The following is a 27,724-nucleotide window of genomic DNA, read 5'->3' on the forward strand; positions in this document are numbered from 1 at the left end:
GGTGTCTTATTACTGGGTCTATAAATTATGCAGCCAAATCTTTCACTCATGTTAATCAGCCTGTATTTCTTGTGCCTGTCAGCCTAATTAAAATGTGTGTAAGGCAAGGACATTAGAAGGTTGGTAATCTTGAAGGCTGAGAGGAATGAAGCAGGAGAGAAAGGCTAGGGCTGCACTTCCTTCAGAGGTCAGAAGAGAGACTGTTAACTGCTGGTTATACAAAACCTATTAATATCTTAGTTTTGACTCTAGGTTGAATACACCTTCCTAAACAGCATGCGTAGAGCTCTACAGTAATAAATGCAGAAAATCTCTTAATTGTTAAAGAAATCTTCTAATAAAGATCAAGGAGAGTTCATTGAGCAGGACACACCTAGGACAATTTAGAGATGTTTAGGAGGTCTACAGACATTCTCACAATATCTGCTCTACATGCAAATTTATTAGTTATATCAGCAGTAGTGGGGTAACTTTGTTAGTCTTGGTGATATTCTAGACTAGGAATATTGATGAGGGTAGGCTTTAGTGATACAGTCCTTGAAAGTACCTATGAAGCATATCAGAGATGTCAACTTGATATGTAACTTGAGTTCTAGTGACCTCTTTGTGGTAGTATATTAATCATTAAATATAGTTGTATCCTGAGGGACTTTTATAGTACTTGGGAGTTCTCCAAAAAAGGGGCCTACCACATCCGCTAAGATACATGATAAGAACATTCTTCAAATTGATGGGCTAGAGAAGTCTCCATCACAAAGCCTGCTTAAAGGACCGAGATTTATTCTTAGATCCCAGATAAAAAATAAGCCACATAAAGTGCCTGACGTATGGTCTGTGCTTAGTAAGTATTTGTTGAATCAATGCTGAATAAGAGCTGTATGGTTACATCTCTTAGGAATTTTCTTCTCTTTGATTTCAGGTTCCTCATGCCCTTGGCTCTAGGTGCCTCAGGATGAGAAAGTCACCACTGCTCCCCATATGACTTCCTCACATATTGTAAATGCTCAGTAACAATTCATATAGAAATAGTAACTGAGTTCTTGTGGCATAAATGTTGCTTCTCCTCTACAAACTACCGTGGCTTCATCCCCTATAGAGAATACTTCCACTTGTTTCAGCCATTCCCACCCTTTGCCTACCAGGGCTTCCAAGATTTTCTGCCTGGCTCTACATGTTCCATGAAGTATCCAGAGCCTGCTGATTCTGTGGGGGAAGACTCTTGAAGTTAGAAGAGGCCTCAATCAATTCTCCTGGAGCCTGGATTATTCCAGGCCTTTGAGTCAAACAGTTATAGCATCTCTAGCCCCTGAAGACACAGGGGGAGTTTTAACAGTGGTTTCTTCTTCAGCTGTCAGAGGAGCAGATCCTAGCAAGAGCTGGGAGACAACTCTTGCCATCTTCCAGGCAACGATGTCTGGCCTCTTCAGTTCTCCTGTTCTCCCATGTGCCAGGGTTTCTGCTTAGCCCTGCCCACCTTTGGGCAAAACCGCTGCTGCTTGAGGATGCTCAGCAAGAGCTGAAAGACAGGTACCAGGGCCTTAATAGCAAGATAAGAGCATAAATCAGCAAGTTTCTGTATCCCTCAGGCATCTCTGATGCCTCTGAGAAGCCTGAATCAGGACATCTACTCATTCCACACTTATAGCCTTCTCAAGAAACAACCTGCCATCCTTGGTCCCCATCCCAAAGTTCATCCAGCAGGAGGCAAGGAGACACCTGCAGCTCCACAGACAGAAGAGCCCCCAAATCCTAATCTCTTCCATCATCAAAGAGAGACTATCTACAGGGACCCATGGAGAGCAAAAACTGGAGCTGGGCTGGAAAAAAACACATCCAGGGTTGCTGTACATTTCAAGTTTTAAGGAGTACAGGAAGCTGGAAGTCATCAGGCCTGGTCTCAGTTTTCCTAACGTCAGCTCAGTCTCTCCATGGGTCTAGTGCTTAATCAGGAGTGCCGACATTCCCAGGAGGAAAGTCAGGAGAACAAAAGTCCCAATTCCTGTAGAGAGCTTCCTCTGGCATCTGTTTCTAGGAGTTAATTGGTATGAAGGATGACTACCAACTGCGACATGGAGACAAATGGCCTGAAATCTACCCCATGTCATATTGGCCTCCTTGGGACACCAGAACAAAGCCCAAACAATTCACACAACGGCAGTCCCTCTGTCCTCAACATAAGTGGGACACCAGTTCCCGTCTACTGTGGCTGCATTCTGTAGGCAGGCCCTAGTCAAGAAATGGGCACCAAAGTATGCACAGGCATCTCTGCACTTCCAGAGGAGACAGTGACTTATGATAGTGACCTATGACTTCCCATGACTTACTACTTATGAGGGCTAGGGATTTCAGAACAGTCTTTTCTTAGGCTTTGAGTATTGGGTATTTGGTACACTCTGGATCCTTCTGGGATTTTTGCTGACCTAGGGGAATATAGATAAAGACCCAGACCTCTGTGGGTAAGTATACACAGATACTTTCATACAAAATCCAGATCTCATAAGTTAGACTTCTTTACCACTAGGGAATCCTGATTAGTGAGGATTTTATTTAATGACTGTATTTAAATATAACTCACAGAGACCAGCTACATGAAAGGTCTGCACATCATCAGGGAGCAATTTCAGCTGTTGATGCAGTCAGCTGGGTGCCTCAACCCTCAACAGCTGCAGTTGATATACAGCAACATTCCCTTGCTCACTGACCTCAAATAAAATCTCTTGGAGAGCCTGCAGAATAAGCCCTGCAAGCCCTGGCTCATGTTGGGCCCTGGAAGGGCTGCCCTTTACATTCCAAGTTTTAAGAAGTACAAGAGAATGAAGCAAAAGCCAGCATGCCTGGTCTCAGTTTTTCTAAAATTGCAGTCCCCTGCACCCACTATACCCCATCTCTGCTTGCATTTTTCCTAAGCATTTTGCCATCTACCATATTACAGTTGACCCTTGAACAACGTGGGAATTAGGAGCACTGACCCTCTGTAGTCGTAAACCCCAGAATAAATTAGGGAGTTGGTTCTCCCTATACGTGTTTCTTCCTTACAGGTGGTTCTGTTCATGGGTTCAACCAGGCCAGACAGTGTAGTATTTATTACTGAAAAAAAATCAGTGTATAAGTGGACCCGTGCAATTCACACTTGTGTTGTTCAAGGGCCAACTGTTTATTTTCTCTCTCCTCACTAAATTATTATTTTCAAAAGGGCAGGAACTTTTGTTTCTTGATCTTAGCTATATCTCCAGGTCTAAGAACAGTACACAGTGATTACAGGGGACTACAATTTTAGATGGGTAGCCAGCAAAGGCCTTACTGATGTTCGAACCTCAAAGGGTTATGTAAGCACTAGGGTGAGGATGCATATAGTGGGCTGAGTGCCTGGTACACAGTAAGACTCAATAAATTCAAATAATACTCATCGTCAAGAGAGTGCCTTAAATCACAGGAACTGGCTACTTTCCCCCTTTCCTTAGGGGCTTAAGGAGAGCAAGCATGTTTTCTGTGACTATTACTGGAGCGCCTAACTGACTCCCATTCCAGGACCCAAGCCCTCAAACCCTCAACCTCTGTTTAAGGGCCAGTTCAAGCCCCACTTCCTAAAAGGCATTTCCTAGTATTCACTATTCTCTCTCATTCATGTCCTTAAAAACATCTCTGATCCTTTCATACAGATGCCAGGTTCTTGTCCGAGTTCCATCAGTAAGTCGCTGTTTGTCTTTGGACAAGTCACTTTAAACTGGTTCTCATTTTTCATCAGTAAAATGAAAAAGTCATATTAGACCACCTACCTTCTGGCTCTAATATTTTGACTCTAAGAGCAAAACCCACATCCCCACTCCCTTCACAGCTCATTCAACAATCCTAACGGCAGCTGGTTTCCCGGGGTGCAGTGTCTCACCAAAAGCCCAAGCCCTAACCCGGGTCAGGCACCGCCAACCCCGCGGAGGAATGAGAAGAAATCGGCCGTCCCATCAACACCTGACCTTACCAGAACGCCCGCCCTCCCGGCATTTCCGGCTCTTCCTTAGATTTTCTTCCGGAACACTTGCTCCCGTCTGACTCCGCCCCTCCTCCACTCTTTAGAGTCTATTGGCTGTTTCTTTGAGGAAGCGAAGCACTTCCCGACGTTGATTGGTCTCTGTCATTGTTGATGGGTTAGTTACAAACAAGGCGTGCCTGGTCTCCCTGGTAACGCTCTGCTGATAGTCCTGATTGGTCCATAGCCTAATCCCGTTTTCCGTCCCAACTGCCAGTGGTTGAGTCCCTTGGCGGGGCGCTGCAGCGGTAGGTGTCGCGTACGGGATTCCCGAGCTGACGTGGCTTAAATTTGGGAGGGGGGCAGCTGGAGCCTCCGGCGACAGCCTCTTCCAGGTGAGTGGGGGACGCGCCCCAACTCTTCGCCTCCTTGAGCCTTGTAACGGTCACCCCCGCCACAGGGCCCGCGGGGCTGCCAAAGCAGCCACACTCGGGTTCTCTCCCCATCCTGATTCAGTCCCGGATCCGGCCGTTCAGTCCGCCTCCCTTCACCTACCAGGCCTAGTTCTAATCGTCCACACGCCAGCTGGCCCCGCCAGATGGCTTCGGGGTCGCCCTGTGTGGCCTCTAGGCACATATGCGCTGTCTACCCCATCCCCAGGACGTTTTTCCTCCGGGAGCGACGGAGAAAGGCGCTCCGGTCGGTCCTGTCAGGACGGCCTTGTTCCCTGAGCGGCCTGCTCAGGCTGACCTGTGTACGAAACAGCTGACGTCGGAGAGAACCTGCCAGACCCCTGCGCTGAGGCCCTAAACAAACTTAGTGTCGGGAAGGGGAGGCGGGACCCAGACAAACCGAAAGTCTTGAGGGCAGAGATCGCAGAAACATTGGCGACAGTAACTCAAACGAGGGCCTGACGAATGATCCTGCTAATGATTTGCTGGAGAGATTGGGAGAGAGGGAAGATCCTTGCGATCCCATCAACACTAAAGTCCCAGGAATCAGAGGTGGTCAGGCAGTTAGAGGAATGGGAACCCTGAATAGAGTTCTGGAGGAAAAAGAACTTGATTTGGTGGTGTGGAGGATGTTTATTCTGCGTAACAGGAGTGGTGCGTAGGAGTGTGAAGCAGAGGATGAGCCCCTCGACAAATGAGGAATATATTTGTCTGACTTACGCAAAGAGTTCCAGGTGGTCTGTGGGGAGAGGACAGTTTAAGAGTGGGGCAGAGATATATAAAAATCACTGGATAAGTACTTTCACTTTTGGAGGTAGTTGGAAGCTTTCTGAGCTTTTAAAGACTCTCACAGTTCTGTGCAAGATGGCAGTGGAGAACTCCCCGCAGAAAGGCTGGAGGCCTTTTCAGAAGAATGAAGTAATTAAATGTGGATGGTCAGAATGATTGTGAATGGTCAAAAAATTGCAGACGTTGTACACTGACTGTTTCACAGCTTTTATTTTTCATCCTTTGACCATGGAATGGCCATTTAATGCTTTCCTCTTCACTGCATTAAATTTGTTGGACTACATCAGTAGTTTCCAAACATTTTTAATTGCTTGCCCTATCAGTAAAACTTTTTTTTTGAGCAACCATCCTCTAAATACTGTATATTTAATTATAAATAATGTATGAATAACACTGTAAATATATTACTTATAAAATATACAAAAACATACATATTTAAAAGGATGAAAACAAATTCTTGCCCATTTTCTGGCACACTCCCAACCCAATCTGGGGATCACATAAAGATGTTTCCTTATTTTTTTAGAAAGGTGTTTGCATCTCTGAGGACTTCCAGATTGGGGGAATCCTTTTTATTTTATTTTAATTTATTATTATTATTTTATTATTTTTGAGGACCTCCATTCCTCTGAGATGCAGCCTCTTCTAAAAATAATCATCCTTAGGATATAATTCTCTTTTCCCTCTGCTTGAATATTAAAGTCTCTCTTTTTTTCCCCGTTACATTAGTGGATTAATTAAAAGGATGTTGATTTTATTCTTGTTTATAAAAAATCATTCATAAACTTCTCTAGCTTAACTATATTAGAAATAAATTATTTGGAACACATCTCACCACTGATCATTACCTTCTAGTATATTGTTAGGAACCACTATATGAAAGGATGTTAAGCTCTACAATACTCCATTTTTAATTAAGCTAATTTAAAATCAGCAATATGTGCTTTTGGTAAAAGTAAATTCAATACAAAAGGATATAATATAAAAACAAAAATCTCTTTCTCCTCTATGTACTGATCCTTTTCCACATTCCCTATTTCCCAGAAGTAAGCACTGTAAATAATGTTTATTCTTAAGAAAATTTCTGATTATATTCGAGCACATGTATAATATATATCCCTCTCCTTTTCTCTCTCAAACAAGTTGAATCATAATATACCTGCTATTCTACACCTTTTTTTTTCCACTTTATACTATAAGGTATTTTTTCCATATCCATAAGTATAAAACTACCCCATTCTTTTAAAAGGCTGTACAGCATTCCCCTGTAGAAATATCAAAATGTATTTAGCCTGTCCCCTATTGATGGACATTGATATTGTTTTCAGTCATTAGTCATCACAAACACTGCTGTAGTGACTTCCCCGGCAGTCCAGTGGTTAAGACTCTGTGCTTCGACTGCAGGGGGCACAGGTTTGATCCCTGGTCCAGGAACTAAGATCCTGCATGCCTCGAGGCCAAAAATTTTCAAAAGTAAAAATAAACTCTCTTAAAAACAAACAAACAAAAACCACTGCTGTAGTGAATATCCATGTGCAAATATCCTTTGTTCCCTTGCATGAGCCTATCTATGGTATAAACAATACGGAATTCTTTAGAGCCCTACTACTGTGAGTCATTTCATTTTAGTCTAGTGGTTATATAACTGTAAGTATATGCAAGTATACAAGTGCCCTCATGCCTCCAGCACTATTTTCAGCCCCAGTGAAGAATGTTGGGTGATGAGGTTGCTCAGAAAATAGGTTATCTTCTGAATCTCTACCAGTAAAGAAGCTTTGTCGAGCTCTGTGACTGGGAAGATTACTTAACTTCCCTATGCCTTACACACTTTAATACTAGGGATATTGATAGAACTCCTCCTTGGGGTTGTTTTAAAAATAAAATGAGTAAAATGATGAGGATAAATAAGTTATTATATATAAAGCAATTGGAGTAATATTTAGTACATAGTACTGTGTTTATAAATTATAGCTACCATTTACTTCCAAATTTGTTTAATAAAAACAGGTTTTTTTGTGTCATGAAAACTAGTTTTCCATTTTCTAATTGTAAAATTATATCATAATATTGCATATGCTTTTCCCAGCTATATAGCACCATTTCCTATCAGCTTCTCAAACTGGTTGAGGATCACTTAGAATTAAGGAAAACTACTGAGGCTCAGCTAAACATACATTGAGTGAGTTTGAGGAGTGATCTGGAAATACAGCCATTTTCTATGTTGTTGTTTCTGTGGGAAAATGTGATTTAAATTCCAAAGCAAATGGTGCGTATGCATGTAGTCATAGGCATGTGCTCACTGTCTTCAGTTACTTTATTTTCCCATGCATTTTGTACTAGGTTCTCTGTGATTGGGGCATGCCTTATATTTCTTTTTATATTTTTGTGGTTCTTAGCATAATGCTCCACACCAAGTAGATATTTTGAAAATAATTAGCAGTGAATATTGAGAAAATAAGACTCATGGAATTCTAAATGCCACCTCAACACAGAAGTGTTGGGATCCTGTGGCAGAATTTATAGGTGTGGCCAGCATTGACTTTGAGGGATTGTTTTATTTGCCTGAATGTTTTATTGAACCCTGACCTTGGCATGAAGCTCTTTATTTTATTCTTTTTCCAAATTGCTATTCATGATTCTGGTGCTTTATAAAACAACAGCAAGAGCATTGCTTGTCCAGTAGTCACAGATATTCCTTACATGAATTTATTACTATATCTTTTCCCCTTTACTAATTTTTTTTTAAATTAATAGCTACTTTATTTATTTATTTATTTATTTGGCTGTGTTGAGTCTTCGTTTCGTGCGATGGCTTTCTCTAGTTGCGGCAAGCGGGGACCACTCTTCATCGCAGTGCGCGGGCCTCTCACTATCGCGGCCCCTCCTGCTGCGGGGCACAGGCTCCAGACGCGCAGGCTCAGTAGTTGTGGCTCATGGGCCCAGTTGCTCCGCGGCATGTGGGATCCTCCCAGACCAGGGCTCGAACCCGTGTCCCCTGCATTAGCAGGCAGATTCTCAACCACTGCGCCACCAGGGAAGCCCTACTAATTTTTATATATGCATTTGCCCATTTCTATCCTACAGTGAGCCTCTCAGAGGCAGAGATCCATCTTTCTTCGTTTAGCTTAAGCATGGCTACTTAGTGGCTCTCTTGCCCTCAAGTTCCCAACCTCTGAGCTACCTAAAGACCCTAACTGGGCCTGAGGTGCCCATCCTTTTACACTTCCATGTTATTCCTTTAATGTCAACAGCTATAGAAATCACTCTTGCATCATGGAGTCATAAGGCAAAGTCCAAATAGAAAAGACAAGATAAATCCTTGTACTTAACCTAGTTTTCACGATACTTAGTTCAGATGATGACCAGTTTATTATTATTATGAACTTGTGAATTTAAATATTTTCGGTGGATTTAAATATCTGTTGCAATTTAATTCATAATCTTATTAGAAACTCAGTTGTTCCTTTGGCCTGTGGGAACTTCTTCAGTTTGTCTCCTGGATCCTTTTGACATGACTCTATGTTAGTCTTTGATAGCTTCTTTGCTATTTTGTATGAAAAAATGTTTCAGGCTCATTTTGTACCATTTCCTGCTTCAGAATTGAAATCAGCCATTTCTCTAAGAAGCCCTCCTATTAAAAAAAAATTGTTTTTAAACTGGGGAATAGTATTTCAAGACTAGAAATACTTATTGCTTCTCAGTTTGTCATAGTGTTTTTCAATGGACAGAGCTAGGAAAATATATGTACTAAGATAAAATACCTTGTAGGTTCATACTGGTACTTTTTTTTTTAAAATTAATTAATTAATTTATTTTTGGCTGTGTTGGGTCTTCGTTTCTATGCGAGGGCTTTCTCTAGTTGTGGCGGGCGGGGGCCACTCTTCATCGCGGTGCGCAGGCCTCTCACTATCGCGGCCTCTCTTGCTGCGGAGCACAGGCTTCAGACGCGCAGGCTCAGTAATTGTGGCTCACGGGCCTAGTTGCTCCGCGGCATATGGGATCCTCCCAGACCAGGGCTCGAACCTGTGTCCCCTGCATTGGCAGGCAGACTCAACCACTGCGCCACCAGGGAAGCCCCATACTGGTACTTTTGATTCAAATTCAAGGTTAGTTTTTATTTTGGGGTTCTTAATTTCTTTTGTGTTATATGTCTATCTCCTTTTTTCATAATGACTATATGATAGAATTACTATGCCCATAATTGCTCATTTAATTCCACAGGACACATATAATAGTCAAGGAATAATAATGATAATGACTGCCACCAATTTGGGTTGTTAAAATTTTTATAAGTTTTATTTTGTATATGCTATTTACATTTTCCCCATTTTTAAAAATTGGAGCCCTATATGTTGTCAGAGCATATAATCATTAAATACTATGCTGTCTCCATCCCAGCCTTAGTTCTATGAATAACATATTTAGTGCTCACATCAGTCCTTATGATGATGTTTCTTTAGTCATTTTGGTTATCTCAAGCTTTTTCTCTAATAGATGCCTTAGGAAAGGCTCCTGGGAAAATTTTTCATTAATTTTCTTGCAAGTTGGTAACATTCTGTGTGTGCTCTTTATATCTGAAGGTCATTTTTGCTGAAAATAAAATCCTTAGCTCACATTTTCTTTCCTTAAATATCTCAAATCTGTAACTCCATTTTTTTTTCTGGCAAAAACATTGCTGTTGAAAAGTCTGACCATAGTCTTTTTTTTTTTTTTTTTTTTTTGCTTGTAAGTCACATTTCAGCCTAAACCTCAAAGAATTCTTTTTAAGTCCATTAATTTTACTAGAATGTCTTGTTGGTCATTCTGTTGATATTCTCAGGTATCTGGTGGCCTCTTTCAATATGTAACTTCAAATCTTTTAAAATTTCAGATAAGTGCTCTTGGCTTTTGTTTTTTGCGTTTGTTCTGTACCTTTGCTTTGTTTTTCTTTTTCAGGGGGTCCTATTATCCTCATTGCTTATCTGCAATATTTATCACTTTCTCTTGATTCCTTCTTTACTATTTATTTCTTTGAATTTTTTAAGAAACAAAGCATTAGGAACAATTTTAAATTTACTATAGAAAATATGCAAAGATAGTTCAGAATTCAGTATACCTCTCACCCAGTATTCTCTAATGTTAGCATGTTACAGTAGAAAAGTGCATTTGTCAAAACTAAGAAATCAACACTGGTGCATTACTATTAACTAAACTCCATACTTTGGATTTCACTTATTTCTCCATTGATGTCCTTTTTCTATTCCACGGTATTATCGTAAGATATCACATTTAGTTTAATCTTTTTCTTTTTTAAATTGAGATAATTGTGGATTCACATACAATTCTAATAAATAATACAGAGAGATACCTTGTATGCGTTGTTCAGTTTCCTTCAGTGGTAACATTTTAGAAAACTATTGTATAATATCACAACCAGGATGCTGATAATACATTCCCCAATTTTATTTGTATACGTGTATGTTAAGTTCTATAAAATTTTATCACCTATGTGTAGGTTCCTGTATCCACCACCATAGTTAAGATATTGAACAATTCTAACACCACAAGGATACCTTGTGTTGCCTTTTTATAATTATAACCACCTCCTACCCTCTCACCTTCAGCTTCTCCCTAAGCACTGGTAACCATTCATCTGTCCTCCATTTCTAAAATTTTGTCATTTCAAAATATTATGTAAATGTGGAATTATATAGCATGTAACCTTTTGGAATTGGCTTTTTCTTTTTCGTTCAGCATAATTTCCTGGAGATTCATTCATCTAAATTGTTAGGTGTATCAGTAGTTTGTTCCTTTTTATTGCTATGTAGTATGCCATGGTATGTATGTACAGGCGTATCTTGGAGATATTGTGGGTTCAGTTCCAGACCACTGCAATAAAGCTAATATCACAATAAAGTGAGTCACGCAAATTTTTTGGTTTCCCAGTGCATATAAAAATTATGTTTACACTATATTGTAGTCTTTTAAGTGTGAAATAGCATTATGTCTAAAAAATATACATACCTTAATTAAAAAGTGCTTTATCATGAAAAATGCTACCATCTGAGCCTTCAGCAAGTTGTAATCTTTTTGCTGGTAGATACAGGATCTTGCCTTGATGTTCATGGCTGCTGACTGATCAGGGTGGTAGTTGCTGAAAGTTGGAATGGTTGTGGCAGTTTTTAAAAATAAGACAACATTGAAGTTTGCTGCATCGATTAATTCTTCCTTTCATGAACAAATTCTCTGTAGCATGCAATGCTGTTTGATAGCATTTTAACCACAGTAGAATTTCTTTGAAAATTGGAGTTGATCCTCTCAAACGTGCCACTACTCTGTTAACTAAGTTTATGAAATATTCTAAACGCTTTGCTGTCATTTCAACAGTCTTTGTAGCATCTTCACCAGGAGTAGATTCCATCTCAAGAAACCACTTTCTTTGCTCATCTAGAAGCAGTAACTCCTCATCCGTTAAAGATTTATCCTCAGATTGCAGCAATTCAGTCACATCTTCAGCCTCTACTTTTAATTCTAGTTCTCTTGCTGTTTCCACCACATCTGCAGTTACTTCTTCCACCAAAGTCTTGAACCTCTCAGAGGTCATCAGTGAGGGTTGGGCTTGACTTCTCCCAAACTCCTGTTAATGTTAATATTTTTACCTTTTTTCGTGAAGCATGAATGTTCTTAGCAGAATCTAGAATGGTCAGTCCTTTCCAGAAGGTTTTCAGTTTACTTTGCCCAAATCCATCAGAGGAATCTATGACAGCTATAGCCTTAGGGAATGTATTTCTTAAATAATAAGACTTGAGAGTTGAAATTACTCCTGGGTAATTTCAAAAAGAATTTGGGTTGCAGAATGGATGTTTTGTTAGTAGGCATGAAAACAACATTAATCTCATTATACATTTCCATGAGAGCTCTTGGATAACCAGGTGCATTGTTAATGAGCAGCAATAATTTGAAAGGAATCTTTTTTTCTGAGCAGTAGGTCTCAACAGTGGGCTTAAATATTCAGTAAACCATGTTGTAAACAGACGTGCTGTTATCCAGGTTTTGTTGTTCCATTTATAGAGCACAGGCAGAGTAGATTTAACATCATTCTTAAGAGCCCTAGGATTTTCAGAATGGTAAATGAGCATTGGCTTCAACTTACAGTCTCCAGCTGCATTAGCCCCTAACAAGAGAGTCAGACTGTCCTTTGAGCTTTGAAACCAGGCATTAACTTCTCTCTAGCTATGAAAATCCTAGATGGCATCTTCTTCCAACAGGAGGCTGTTTTGTCTACGCTGAAAATCTGTTGTTTAGTGTAGCCACCTTCACTAATTATCTTAGCTAGATCTTCTGGATAACTTGCTACAGCTTCTACATCAGCACTTGCTGTTTCACCTTGTTTCAACCTCATGAACCAACCTCTGCTAACTTCAAACTTTTCTTCTGCAGATTCCTCACCTCTCTCAGCCTTCATAGAATTGAGGAGAGTTAGGGCCTTGCTCTGGGTTAGGGTTTGGCTTAAGGGAATGTTGTAGCTGATTTGATCTTCTATCTAGACCACTGAAACTTTCTCCATATCAGCAATAAGGCTCTTTTGCTTTATTATCATTGTGAGTTCACTGGAGTAGCACTTTTAATTTCCTTCAAGAAATTTTCCTTTGCAATGACAACATGGCTGTTTAGCGCAAGAGGCCTAACTTTCGTCCTCTCTTGGCTTTTGACCTCCCTTCCTCACTAAGCTTAATCACTCCTAGCTTTTGATTTAAAGTGAGAGACGTGTGACTCTTCCTTTCACTTGAACACTTAGAGGCCATTGTAGGATTATTAATTGGCCTAATTTCCATACTGTTGTGCCTCAGGGAATAGGGAAGCCCAAGGAGAGGGAGAGACAGGGGAACGGCTGGTGGGTGGAGCAGTTAGGACACATACAGCATTTATTGATTAAGTTCACCACCTGATAAGGGTGTGGTTCATGGTGCCCCACAACAATTACAATAGTAACATCAAAGATCACAGACCACCATAAATATAAGAATAGTGAAAAGGCTTGAAATAGTGCGAGAGTTACCAAAATGTGACACAGAGAGAGATATGAAGTGAGCAAATGCTATAGGAAAAATGGTACCAGTAGACTGGATCAATACAGAGTTGCCACAAACCTTCAATTTGTAAAAAATGCAATATCTGCAAAGTACAGTAAAGCAAAGCTCAATAAAACAACCTATGCCTGTACCATAGTTTATTTAACCATTTACTTGTTGAAGGACATCCTTGCTGATTCCAGTTTGGGGTGCTTAAAACTAAAGCTGCTAAGAACATTCATGCATAGGTTTATGGGTGAATTTAAGTTTTCATTACTCTGAGATAAATGCCTAGGAGTAAAATTACTGGGTCACAAAGTAGTTACATGTTTAGTTTATGGCTAATTTCTTTTTGATTTTTAAAATTATCCTTCATTTCAACTTGCTTTTTTTTTTAAGGCAACTTTGTTGTGATTATTCATATACGTATTCCCTTTAGTTTCATCTTTATTTCCAAAATATTTTTTTTTAATTTTAAATTATTTCTTGTGTTTCTGCTTCATTTCTGGGTTTTTCTATTTTTGATGGGGGATAATTGATAAATATTTGTTTTAATTCATATGAAGAAATCACATATATACCTGTGTGTGTGTGTGTTCACCAAAGTTTGCATCATAGAAAATGATAAGAATATCAAAGTTTAATTTTTCTTTTGTAAAAGTAAATATGATACACATTTCTGTCATATACCTACTGTTTGTGCTCTGCTGTACTGTTAGGTGCTCTACATTCATTTAGCAATTAATACTTAGCCATTAATTTTTGTTAAGTAGGTGTCAATATTGGAAGTAGATATTAATCATTTTTTAAAGCTTCTTTGAGGTGTAATTGACAAAAATGTATATATTTAAGGTGTAAGTGATATATTGATATATGTATACATTGTTAAATGATTACCACAGTCAAGCTAATTAATATATTTATCATCCTACCTAGTTACCTTTTTTTTTTTTTTTGGAGGTGAGAACATTTAAAATGTACTCTCTTAGCAAACTACCTGTATTCACCATGCTGTACATTAGATTCCCAGACATTATTCATCTGGTGTAATTGAAATTTTGTACCCTTTAACAAATATCTCCCCATTTCCCCTACCCTCTACTACCTGGCAATCACTATTCTACTCTCTGCTTCCTTGAGTTTGACTTTTTAAAATTCCATATATAGATGAGATCATGCAGTACTTGTCTTTCTGTACCTGGCTTATTTCCCTCCACATAATGTCCTCCAGGTTCATCTATGTTTTCACAAATGTCAGGATTTCCTTATTTTTTTAGGACTGAATAATATCCCACTGTGTGTATATACTGTATACGTTTTCTTTATCCATTCTTCTGTCAGTGGGCACTTAGGTTGATTCTGTATTTTAGCTGTTGTGAATAATGCTGCAGTGAACATGGGAGTGCAGATATCTCTTCAAGATACTAATTTCATTTCCTTTGAATATATGCCCAGAAGTGGAATTGCTGGATCAGATGGTAGTTCTATTTTTAATTCTTTGTAGAACCTCCATACTGTTTTTCATAATGGCCATGCCAATTTACATTCCCACCAACAGTGTTCAAGCGTGCCTTTTTCTCCACATCCTGGCCAACACTTGTTATCTTTCGTCTTTTTGATAATAGCCTTTCTAACAGGTGTGAGGTGATGTTGTGATTTTGATTTGCCTTCTCTTGATGTTAGTGATGTTGAGCATTTATCATATACCTGTTGACCATTTGTATGTCTTCTTTTGAGAAGTGTCTATCTAGGGCTTCCCTGGTGGTGCAGTGGTTGGGGATCTGCTTGCCAATGCAGGGGACACGGGTTCGAGCCCTGGTCTAGGAAGATCCCACATGCCGCAGAGCAACTAGGCCCGTGAACCACAATTACTGAGCCTGCGCGTCTGGAGCCTGTGCTCCGCAACAAGAGAGGCCGCGATAGTGAGAGGCCCGCGCACCGCGATGAAGAGTGGCCCCTGCTTGCCACAACTAGAGAAAGCCCTCGCACAGAAATAAAGACCCAACACAGCCATAAATAAATAAAAAATTAATTAATTAATTAAAAAAAAAGAGAAGTGTCTATCTAAATCCTTTGCCCATTTAAAAAATTGGGTTATTTGTTTTCTTGCTATTAAGTTGTTTGACTTACTTATATATTTTGGATATTAATCCTTTATCAGGTGTGTGGTTTCCAAATATTTTCTTCCATTCCATAGTTTGTCTCTTCATTCTCTTCATTGTTTCCTTTGCTATGTAGAAGCTTTTTAGTTTGATGGAATCTCATTTTTCTATTTTTGCTTTTGTTGTCTGCACTTTTGGGAACATAGCCAAGAAATAATTGCCCACACGAATGTCGGGAAGCCTTTTTTTCTGTGTTTCTTCTACTAGTTTTACAGTTCAGGCCTTGTGTTCAAGTTTTTAACCAAGTTGGAGTTAATTTTTGTATATGGTGTGAGATAAAGGTCCAATTTCATTCTTCTGCATGTGGATATCCAGTTTTCCCAATACCATTTATTGAAGAGACTGTCCTTTACTCATTGTCTATACTTGGCACCTTCTTTGATGATGAATTGATCATCCTTGCTTTGGTCATTCAGGGTCTTTTGTGGTTCTATATGATTTTAGGATTTTATTTTTTTCTATTTCTGTGAAAAAAGCCAGTGGAGTTTTGATAAGGATTGTGCTGACTCTGTACATTGCTTTGAGTGGTATGTACATTTTAACAATATTAACTCTTCTAATCCATGAACACAGGATATCTTTGCATTTATTTGTGTCTTTCTTAATCTCTTTCACCAATATTTTATAGTTTTCAGTGCACAGATCTTTCACCTCCTTCGTTAAATTTATTCCTAAGTACTTTATTATTATTTTTGGTGCTATTAAACATGGGGTTGTTTTCTTAATTTATTATTTTTTTGGCTAGCTCATTGTTAGTGTATAAAAACAATAATTTTGTATACTGATTTTGTATCCTGTGACTTTACTGAGTTCATTTATTAGTTTTAACAGCCTTTTTGTGGATTCTTTAGAGTTTTCTATATATAAGATCATGTCTTCTGCAGAGACAATTTTACTTCTTTCTTTCTGATTTGGATGCCTTTTATTTATTTTTCTTGCCTAATTACTCTCCCTAGGAATTCCAGTACTATATTGAGTAGAAGTGGTGAGAATAGGCATCCTTGTCTTGTTTCTGATCTTAGAGGAAAAGCTTTCAGCTTTTCACCATTGAGTATGATGTTAGCTGTGGGCTTGTCATATATAAACATTATGTTGAGGTACATCCCATCTGTATCTAATTCAGTTTTTATCATGAAAGAGTGTTGGATTTTGTCAAATGCTTTTTCTGCATCTATTCAGATGATTTTATGATATTTATCCTTCATTTTGTTGATGTGGTGTATCACATTAATTGATTTGTGGATGTTGAACCATCCTTGCATCCAAGGAATAAATTCTACTTGATCATGGTGTATGGTTCTGCTAGTGTGAAGTTGAATTTGATCTGTTAGTATTTTGTTGAGGATTTTTGCATCTATGTTCATCAGGGACATAGGGCTGTAATTTTCTCTTCCTGTAGTGTCCTTGTATGGATTCATTATCAGGTAACACTAGCCTTGTAAGATGAATTTGAAAGTGTTCCCTCCTCTTCGATTTTTGGGAAGAGTTTGAAAAGGGTTGGCATTAATTCTTCTTTAAACATTTGGTAGAATTCACCAGTGAAGCCACCAGGTCCTGGACATTTCTTAGTTGAGAGGTTTTTGATTACCGTCTCTTACTGTTATTGGTCTGTTCAGATTTTCTATTTCTTCATGAATGAGTCTTGGTAGGTTGTGTGTTTCTAGAAATTTATCCATTTCTAACAGGTTATCCAATTTTTTGGCATATAATTGTGTATTGTAGTCTCTTATGATCCTTTGTATTTCTGTGATATCCATCGTAATATCTTTTATTTATTTATGTATTTATTTTTGGCTGCGTTGGGTCTTCATTGTGGTGCACGGGCTTCTCATTGTGGTGGCTTCTCTTGTTGCGGAGCACGGGCTCTAGGTGCGCGGGCTTCAGTAGTTGTGGCACATGGGCTCAGTAGTTGTGGCTCGTGGGCTCTAGAGCACAGGCTCAGTAGTTGTGGCGCACGGGCTTAGTTGCTCATGGCATGTGGGTTCTTCCTGGACCAGGGCTTGAACCCGTGTCCCCTGCATTGGCAGGCGGATTCTTAACCACTGTGCCATCAGGAGAGCCCCTGTCTCTTCTTTCACATATACTTTTATTTGAATTTTCTCCTTTCTTTCTTAGTTGATGTACCTAAGAGTTTGTCAATTTTATCTTTATAGAAAATCACTTAGTTTCATTGAAAAACTTAGTTTCATCGATCTTTTCTATTGTTTTTATATTCTTCAGTTCATTTATTTCTGCTCTGATCTTGGTTATTTCCTTCCTTCTGCTAACTTTCACTTAGTTTATTCTTCTTTTTCTAGTTCCTTAAGGTGTAAAGTTACGTTGTTTCTTCGAGATTTTTTTTTTTAAAGTAGACATTTGTTGCTATAAACTTCCCTCTTAGGGAACTTACCTCAATATAATAAAGGCCATATATGACAAACCCACAGCCAACATCATTCTCAGTGGTGAAAACCTGAAACCATTTCCTCTAAGGTCAGGAACAAGACAAGGTTGTCCACTCTCACGACTGTTATTCAACATAATTTTGGAAGTTTTAGCCACAGCAATCAGAGAAGAAAAAGAAATAAAAGGAATCCAAATTGGAAAAGAAGAAGTAAAGCTGTCACTGTTTGCAGATGACATGATACTATACATAGAGAATTCTAAAGATGCTACCAGAAAACTACTAGAGCTAATCAATGAATTTGGTAAAGTAGCAGGATAAAAAATTAATGCACAGAAATCTCTGGCATTCCTATATACTAATGATGAAAAATCTGAAAGAGAAATTAAGGAAACACTCCCATTTACCACTGCAACAAGAAGAATAAAATACCTAGGAATAAAGCTACCTAAGGAGACAAAAGACCTGTACGCAGAAAACTATAAGACACTGATGAAAGAAATTAAAGATGATACAGACAGACGGAGAGATATACCATGTTCTTGGATTGGAAGGATCAACATTATGAAAATGACTATACTACCCAAAGCAATCTACAGATTCAAAGCAATCCCTATCAAACTACCAATGGCATTTTTCACAGAACTAGAACAAAAAATTTCACAATTTGTATGGAAGCACAAAAGACCCTGAATAGCCAAAGCAATCTTGAGAAAGAAAAATGGAGCTGGAGGAATCAGGCTCCCTGACTTCAGACTATACTACAAAGCTACATTAATCAAGATAGTATGGTACTGGCACAAAAACAGAAATATAGATCAATGGAACAGGACAGAAAGCCCAGAGATAAATCCATGCACATATGGTCACCTTATCTTTGATAAAGGAGGAAAGACTATACAATGGAGAAAAGACAGCCTCTTCAATAAGTGGTGCTGGGAAAACTGGACAGCTACATGTAAAAGAATGAAATTAGACCACTCCCTAACACCATACACAAAAATAAACTCAAATTGGATTAAAGACCTAAATGTAAGGCCAGACACTATAAAACTCCTAGAGGAGAACGTAAGCCCAACACTATGACATAAATCACAGCAAGCTCCTTTTTGACCCACCTCCTAGAGAAATGGAAATAAAAACAAAAATAAACAAATGGGACCTAATGAAACTTAAAAGCTTTTGCACAACAAAGGAAACCATAAACAAGACGAAAAGACAACCCTCAGAATGGGAGAAAATATTTGCAAATGAAGCAGCTGACAAAGGATTAATCTCCAAAATTTACAAGCAGCTCATGCAGCTCAATATCAAAAAAAGAAACAACCCAATCCAAAAATGGGCAGAACACCTAAATAGACATTTCTCCAAAGAAGGTATACAGGTTGCCAAGAAACACATGAAAGGATACTCAACATCACTGATCATTAAAGAAATGCAAATCAAAAGTACAATGAGGTATCACCTCACACCAGTCAGAATGGCCATCATCAAAAAATCTACAAACAATAAATGCTGGAGAGGGTGTGGAGAAAAGGGAGCCCTCTTGCACTGCTGGTGGGAATGTAAATTGATACAGCCACTATGGAGAACAGTATGGAGGTTCCTTAAAAAACTAAAAATAGAACTACCATACGACCCAGCAATCCCACTACTGGGCATATACCCTGAGAAAACCATAATTCAAAAAGAGTCATGTACCAAAATGTTCATTGCAGCTCCATTTACAATAGCCAGGACATGGAAGCAACCTAAGTGTCCATCAACAGCTGAATGGATAAAGAAGATGTGGTACATATATACAATGGGATAATACTCAACCATAAAAAGAAATGAAATTGAGTTACTTGTAGTGAGGTGGATGGACCTAGAGTCTGTCATACAGGGTGAAGTAAGTCAGAAAAAGAAAAACAAATATAATATGCTAACACATATATATGGAATCTAAAAAAAAAAAAAAAGGTTCTGAAGAACCTAGGAGCAGGACAAGAATAAAGACGCAGACATAGAGAATGGACTTGAGGACATGGGGAGGGGGAAGGGTAAGCTGGGATGAAGTGAGAGAGTGGCATGGACATACATACACTACCAAACGTAAAATAGCTAGCTAGTGGAAAGCAGCCACATAGCACAGGGTGATCAGCTCGGTGCTTTGTGACCACCTAGAGTGGTGGGTTGGGGAGGATGGGAGGGAGACGCAAGAGGGAGGAGATATGGTGTTATATGTATATGTATAGCTGATTCATTTTTTTATAAAGCAGAAACTATCACACCATTGTAAAGCAATTATACTCCAATAAAGATGTTAAAATAATAATAATAAAAAAACAAAAAAACTTCCCTCTTAGACCTACATCCCATAAGTTTTGATATGTCATGTTTTCATTTTCATCTGTCTCAGGATAGTTTTTGATTTCCCTTTTGATTTCTTCTTTGACCCGTTGGTTTTTCAGAGTGTGTTAATTTTCACTTATTTGTGAATTTTCCATTTTTCCTCTTGTTACTGATTTCTAGTTTCATGTCATTGTGTTAAGAAATGATACTCAATGTGATTTCAGTCTTAAATTTGTTAAGACTTGTTTTGTGGTCCAACATATGATCTATCCTAAAGAATGTTACATATGCACTTGAAAAAAGTGCATGTTCTACTGCTGTTGGATGGAATGTTCTATATATGTTTGTTAGGTCTTTTCTGTATAATGTGTTGTTCAAGTCCAGTGTTTCCTTATTGCTTTTGTGTCTGGATGATCTATCCATTGTTGAAAGTGGGATATTGAAGTCTCCTACTGTTATTGTATTGCTACCTATTTCTCCCTTCAATTCTGTTAAAATTTGCTAAATATAATTAGGTGCTTTAATTTTGGGTGCATATATATTCACAAGTGTTATATCCTGTTATAGACTTACAAGTTCATATCCTGTTATGTATGAATTGATCTCCCCTGTCATTATATAAAAACCTTCTCTGTCTCTTGGTCAGTTTTTTACTTGAAGTCTGTTTTGTCTGTTATAAGTACAGCTACCCCTGCTTTCTTTTGGTTACTATTTGCATGGAATATCTTTTTCCATCCTTTCACTTTCAGCCTGTGTGTATCCTTAGAGATCAAGTGAGTCTCTTGTGGACAGCATATAGTTGGATCTTGTTTTTTTAATCCATTCAGCCACTCGATGTCTTTTGATTGGAAAATTTAATCCATTTAGTTTTAAAGTAATTATTAAAAGGTAAGGGCTTACTATTGCCATTTGGTTAATAGTTTTCTCACTATTTTATAGTTCCTTTGTTCCTTTCTCTTCTCTTGCTGTCTTCCTGGGTTTTTCAACTTCTGATGTATATTTTTTTCATGTCTTAATAATTTTTAATGCCTTTCAGTTCTTTTTAGTAGGTTATGGTTCTGAAGTGTATTTGAGAATGGCTCTTTGACATGCTTCTATTTCCTTTATGGATATTGTTTTCCTCATTTTCCTTATAATAACTTTGTATGGAGATTGTGTTACTTTTCAGCTGTGCATCTTTATGTTTATTTACTGTTGCTGAACTTCTAGAATACTTATTTTGCATAGCTTTTCTAACCTCACAGAGCTTCTGCTTATGTTTTCCACTATTGTTCAAATATATGGCAGCTGGATTTCTGAGATTTCCTGACTCTTCTCCTACCAACCCCATTTTATCTTTATATGGATCTTCCTTTGGTCTCTGTTAGTTCTGTCTTGATGATTTTTCATTCTACTCTCAGAAAATTCTCCTCAGTGGAGGCCCTATTCTGAAAAAGAGCCCTGGCTCTTCGGTTGGAGAATTAATGTGGCCTGCGCTGCCTTAGCCACTTCAGACCTTGCAGGTTTCTTGTACTTACCTGTTGTTGGAGTGGGGATGCATTTCCCTTTTCCAGCTACTGTTCTTTAATTGACTGGACACATTTTCCAGTGAATACCCACTGGATTTTTTGTGGTTCTCTTGGTATTAGGTCTGTTGTGCTCTTACAGTTTCTATAGGGGAGATAAAATTTTGCCTCTGTCCTCTAAGGGTTTTTGGCTAGGTCTGAGAATTAAATTGATGTAGGAAAGATTAACAGGCGAAAAGCATACAAATTTATTTAATATCAGTTTTATGTGGCATGGGAGCCCTTATAAGGAAATGAAGACCCAAAGAAGCAGTTAGAATCTAACATCTATACACTGAGTTGGTCAAACAGTAGTAAATTGTGAAAATGAGACAACACAAGGAGGTCATTAATCATAGAGCAGTGACTTGGGAGATAAGGGTTAGTTTACAAGGTTTGTTTTTACAGATTTCTTTTGGCTTCAGCTCCCATCCCTGGAGACAACAATATTACTTTCTTCCTGGTATAGAGAGAACATCTTCCATATGGGTGTTTTATCTCTTCCTTTCAGGGAGAAAAAGGGGAGATCAGCACACCCTACTTGTACCTGCTGTTTTTCAAGTGCGTTAGCTCAAAATAATCCTTCTGCCAAGTGGCATATTTTGGAGTGAGTGGCACATTCTGCTACCCTTTGCTTCCCTTTATTCCTCCTGCATGGACAACAGTGATACACAGATCTTGTGGCTTTTGGTGTTTTTTCTATATCCATGTTTATTTTGGAGTTTGTGGGAAACTTTGCCTCATTTTATTTATTTGCTTGTTCGTTTTGATAAAGGCTGTCCATGGGTTTTTTATTTTGTTATCTAATTGCTTTGTCTGATTTTATGGGGGAATTTAGGAAGATCCAAAAGCTATGCTATCTGCTATTACCATCTTCTCAGAGTCCTATCAGTTGGTTTTTTTTTGTTTTTCCTTTTGCTTATTCCCAACAGGCTCTGAAAAATCTGAAGATAAAGTGCTTCTGCTTGATATGTTAGGTTCTATTATGACTATTTGATTAGTACACATTTCTGTGCCTAATAAAGACTCTTTAGTTATAGTGTTCATTTCCTTCATTAATGATTACTATAGAAAATTGAATGTCTAGAGCTAAAAAGAAAGTTTAGAGTCTGTGTCCTGGTGAGTTTTGTTTGTTTTTCAGCTGACTGTAGTTGTGAGTCTCATAACTTGATGAGTGACTGATTATTATGTCCCTATGCACTTATATATGACTTTGTGTTGCCCTTTCAGTAATTATATATGTAGTTATATATGGTCCTATGTTGCCCTCCTAGTGGTTCTCTCTTCCTTTCCTGTTTCACACGTCTTTTCCAAATGCTATATGCTGCTTATCTAAGTAACCTGTTATAGAAACAAAGGTCTTGCCATTTCTTAATTAATGACCATGGCTGCCCTAAACACTGTTACTGAGTGGAAGAAAACTATAGCAGAGACTAGTTTTATTCAAGTGCTTATTTTGTGCAATAGCTTTTACATTTCTTCCTGCTGAGGATTTTAAAAGCCGAATAATATTTTGTCACTCAGCATAAAATTTAGCATAATTGCTTATAATAATGCTATGACAGTCCAGTTTATTTTGATTTTTCCTATCAAAACATTAATATTCTCACTTTTAATGAGTTTATGGACTGGCAAGTGACACTGATCTGAATGAATGAATAAATGATTAAATAAATAATGAAGGAAAAAGGAAGACAGAGAGAGAGAAAGGGTATGTGTGCTTGCGTGTGTGTGTGTGTGTGTGTGTGTGTGTGTGTATTCAGGTTGTCTATTTCTTCTTGAGTGAGTTTTGGTGGCTTGTTATCTTTCAAGGAATTGGCTTATTTCATCTATGTTGATGAATTTATGGGTATAGAGTTATTTGTAGTGTTCCTTTATTACCTTTTAATGTATGGTAGGTCAGTAGTGATGTCTCTCTCCTCTTTCATATCTGATATTGATAATTTGTGTCTTCTCTCTTTTTTTGTTTGTCAGCCTGACTGAGCTTTATGTATTTTATTCATGTTTTCAAAGAATCAACTTTTAGTTTTACTGATTTTCTCTATTTTTCTATTTTCAATTTTATTAATTTCTGCTCTAATATTAATTTTCTTTTTTCTGCTTAAATTTGTTTTAATTTGCTCTTCTTTTTCCAGTTTCCTACAGAAGAAGCATAGGTTATTGATTTTAGTCATTCTTCCTTTTTTTCTAATGTATGCATTTAATGCTATATGTTTTGAACAAGGATTACATTTAAATTTTAGTGAAACCACATGGTTTATTGAGAAAGCTTCCTGAAAGAACAAGGTTCATGAGGCACATAAAAAAGAAAAATTTTGTTGAATTATGGGGTGTATATGACCGATTAGAAGTGAATAACAGTCTGGCAGGGGAAGGAATAGTTAGAACTCCATGTTTGCCAATGAAATTATGATGAAAGAAAAGGCATTAAAGATAACCTGTAAGGTGTATTATTTTCCACTAAACAATTATGTATTTGTATTTCATTTTTAAAACATTAGTGATGGTGATTAAAATCTCTGTGTAGTTGTCACTGAAAAGAACAGTGTTTGACTACAGTGTACATACTTAAATGCCTTTTTAAAGACATCATCGTGATGTAGTCTGTGTCTAATATATATCACCTGCACAGTTTTCTTATTTAACTTATAGGTGGTAGTTACCATCATAGGAGAAGCATGTATCTACTTGACTGATTCTTATGTTTTCTTTTCTTGCAGAAATGCTGAGCCGATTGTCAGGATTAGCAAATGTTGTTTTGCATGAATTATCAGGAGATGAAACTGATGAGAATATGAGGGCTTCCATAGAACCTGTGAGTAGCTCTGTTCTGAACTGAACTAATGAGAAATATGTTCCGTGTTCTTCTGAAGACAAGAATTTAAGATAGAAGGGTGTGAGCAGCCTTCCTTGTGCTAGGTGGAAGAGAAGACTAAGAAAAATATTGAGACTTTGTAAATGATCCTTTTCCTGTAAGTTTGTAGCCTATGAGACACAGTGATGGGAATCAAGTCCTGGATGAGATTAGAAACATTGTCCTCATTTGTCCCCCTGGGGCTTACTTAGTGCTAGATTGTTTTAACTCCTCGGATATGTATTCCTGTTTCATAGGAAAAGTTTGAAACAACAAATGGTGGAACTGGAGCACCTTTTGGGTTTCAGACCATCTGTTTGCTATTGTAAATTCATCTATCACTTCTCTTATAGTTTGTATTGTATTTTTTTGAAGGTCACATAGGACTCAAAAAAAGTCCTTTCACTTTCTTAAAAGACAAGCAGTATTCCCTGGTGATTAAGAGAATTTTATTCAACTACTTTCTTAATTTTAAATTTTGAGCTCTTCCACTAAATGTTTCGTGATCTTTGCTTCCCTTTATTTTTCTCTTTGGTAAAATTAGTATGATAAGACTGTAAATGAGATAATATTTGTAAAATGGTTAACATTAACAAAATACTTAATATATATTGCAATGGCTATGATAATAATTATTGGTTAATAATAATATTGGGTAATAACTAATATTGGGTAGTTATTATTGGAAAGATTTCTTTTTAAAATTTAAAAAATTTTTTATTTTTATTTCCTCTGCCAGGTAAGTATGAACGTGTCCCTGTCCATCCCTGCACAGCCTTGGACACCTTACAGTGTACACACATGCTCACTTTGCTCCCCCTCCCTACCCATTCCCCCTCCTCCACCCTCCACCATCCTCCACACCCCCTCCTTTTCCACAACTCTCAGCCCCTCCAAACAACTCTTCTAATAATATCCAAGCAACATCTCTGGAGGACTTCCACAGCCCAGGGCATTCATTCCCCGGGAATTTTACCACTAGGCTGCAAGATTTACATAAGCCAAACCCCATTCTTGACAACTAAGGCTCCTCCTTTCCTCCAACCCATACCCTGCCCCTGGGTCCTCATCTCCTTGGAAAGATTTCTTAAGTAAGGATATGAGTTGGACAAGAGATAAGATAAAGTTGGAATGAAGGAACTCCTGTTTGGAAGCTGATACCTTTTCCCTTGTAAATTGGCAACTTTTTGTCTAAATACCAGGAATTACCCCAAGAATCTGACATGGAGTTTAATGATAGAACACAAGAGGATGTTCTGGAGCGCCTGGCTTATACAGAGCAGTTGGTGCAGGAACTAAAAGAAATCATTGGACAGAAGGATGCTCAACTACAGCAGAAGGATGAAATTCTACAGGTACCATTGTCCTTTCTTGCCAAGCACTTGATAAAAGACATAACAGTCACTTTGATTTTTTTCTTCACTTAGATTATTAGAGAATCTGATTTCCCTACTAGTCTAAGATGATGCCTACTGAGAATAACTTGTTATATGCTGGATAAGTGATGAATAAGCATTTGTGTATTTACCATCATTGTTCTCTGACAGGAAGAAAGAAAAGCTGCTGATAACAAAATTAAAAAACTAAAACTTCATGCTAAGGCCAAATTAACTTCTTTGAATAAACACATAGAAGAGATGAAGGCACAAGGAGGGACTGTTCTGGCCACAGAACCTCAGTCAGAGGAGCAACTCTCCAAGGTATGGTGACTGGGTATAATATACATTTTCTGAGTAGAAAAAGGCTCTCATTATAGCAGATCTTCACTAATCACAAAAATTTATGAAGCTAAAGTAATGCAGCACTAAATGCAGTCCTTTTTTTAAAAAAATATTTATTTATTTATTTATTTGGCTGTGCTGGGTCTTAGTTGCAGCACATGGGATCTTCGTTGTGGCATGCGAGATCTTTTATTTGCGGCATGCAGGATCTTTAGTTGCGGCATGCAAACTCTTAGTTGTGACATGTGGGATCTAGTTCCCTGACCAGGGATCGAACCCAGGCCCCCTGCATTGCGAGCTCAGTGTCTTAGCCACTGGACCACCAGGGAAGTCCCCAGTACCGTCCTTTCTTTTTGAGCTTGCAGTCTAGCTGGGCTATGGGCCAAACACAGAATAAAAGGCCAACAGAAAATATGGAAATTAAATATTAGTTGTGACCTAAACTTTCAGGGAGTTAAAAAGGCTAACAGGAAGAAAAAAAAAATTAAATTGAGGCATTTAAGTAGGAGAGACACATAGCTTTTGGAGGAGTTTTATCTTTAGTTAGAAGATTAAACTAGGTGAACTCTAAGGTTTCTCCCACCTCTGAAATTCTTTAGTTCAGTGACTTGATACAGAATATTCTTTGTCTTTATATGGCCACATAATAGTATATTAAAGTTTCATGCATTGTGGGCTTAATCAGCTAGATTACTTTGGGCTTCTCTAAGTGATGCTCTGTAGGTTTATGACTGCCACCAACAAAAACGTTCAAGGTTGGGGATGGAGAGAGGAGTGAGGAAAGTGCCTATGCCTTTTGAGGAATAGAGCATTGTCCTAATACTTGTTCTTATTACCTTTCCTCTATGGTTAAACCCCAAATATTCACATTCAGCCAGCTAGTTAGAGAACAAGAAACTTCAGTTGTTTGGAGAGTTTGGTATAGAATACAGAGAGGCCAGCACATCACAGTACACATTACCAGTTTGCTTAGATGTAACTCTACGTAAGAAACCTTTTAATTTTTTCTTAGATTTCACCCTGTTTTATTTTTTGACCCACTAGTATTCTTATTCACAATGATTTTAGTTTTTGGGAAATGAGATTTTAATCAATTCTCTAGGCACAACCTTTGGGGTCACTAGTTAGCTCACTAGTACTGTGGTTAGTCTTTCCTTCCTGGGTGTAATGCTCAGAAGATATTACTTTTCCTGAATTGATAGCCTTATTTAACTTCTCAAAGCTTATTTTAGAAGCTTCTCTTACTCTTCTCAACTAATGTATTCATTTTGATTCTTCTTTTCTTACTTTTTGTTTTTTTCCTCTCATTATTCTTTCTTCCCCCTGGCTGTGGGAGCACCAACCTGTCTCTCCCCATGTGGCTTTGTTTCTTTTAACTTTTCCCTCTGCTATGTTGTTAGATTTTTAAATCATCCATTTTATACTCTGCCTTTTTTTTTTTTAAAGCTCTGAGACCTTAAACAAATTAGC

The 27,724-nt window shown here is 38.0% G+C and overlaps 1 protein-coding gene across 9 annotated transcripts in view; it reads left to right on the top strand.

Moving 5' to 3' along the window:
• The first annotated feature begins 4,236 nt into the window (after window positions 1-4,236).
• Window positions 4,237-27,724, top strand: part of GOLGB1 (golgin B1) — an 86,908-nt gene continuing 63,420 nt past the window's right edge. For 8 of the 9 annotated variants that reach the window (XM_059921016.1, XM_059921017.1, XM_059921018.1 and 5 more), the window contains exons 1-4: window positions 4,238-4,359; window positions 24,400-24,494; window positions 25,736-25,888; window positions 26,081-26,233. In XM_059921016.1, the coding sequence (XP_059776999.1) occupies window positions 24,402-24,494; window positions 25,736-25,888; window positions 26,081-26,233 (399 nt within the window). In that variant the 5' untranslated portion in view covers window positions 4,238-4,359; window positions 24,400-24,401. Of the gene's footprint in view, window positions 4,360-24,399; window positions 24,495-25,735; window positions 25,889-26,080; window positions 26,234-27,724 lie in introns of all 9 variants that reach the window. The other variant, XM_059921025.1, reaches the window with a different exon arrangement.

This window comes from Balaenoptera ricei, chromosome 4, assembly GCF_028023285.1.
Source record: "Balaenoptera ricei isolate mBalRic1 chromosome 4, mBalRic1.hap2, whole genome shotgun sequence".
NCBI classification, from domain to species: Eukaryota; Metazoa; Chordata; class Mammalia; order Artiodactyla; family Balaenopteridae; genus Balaenoptera; species Balaenoptera ricei.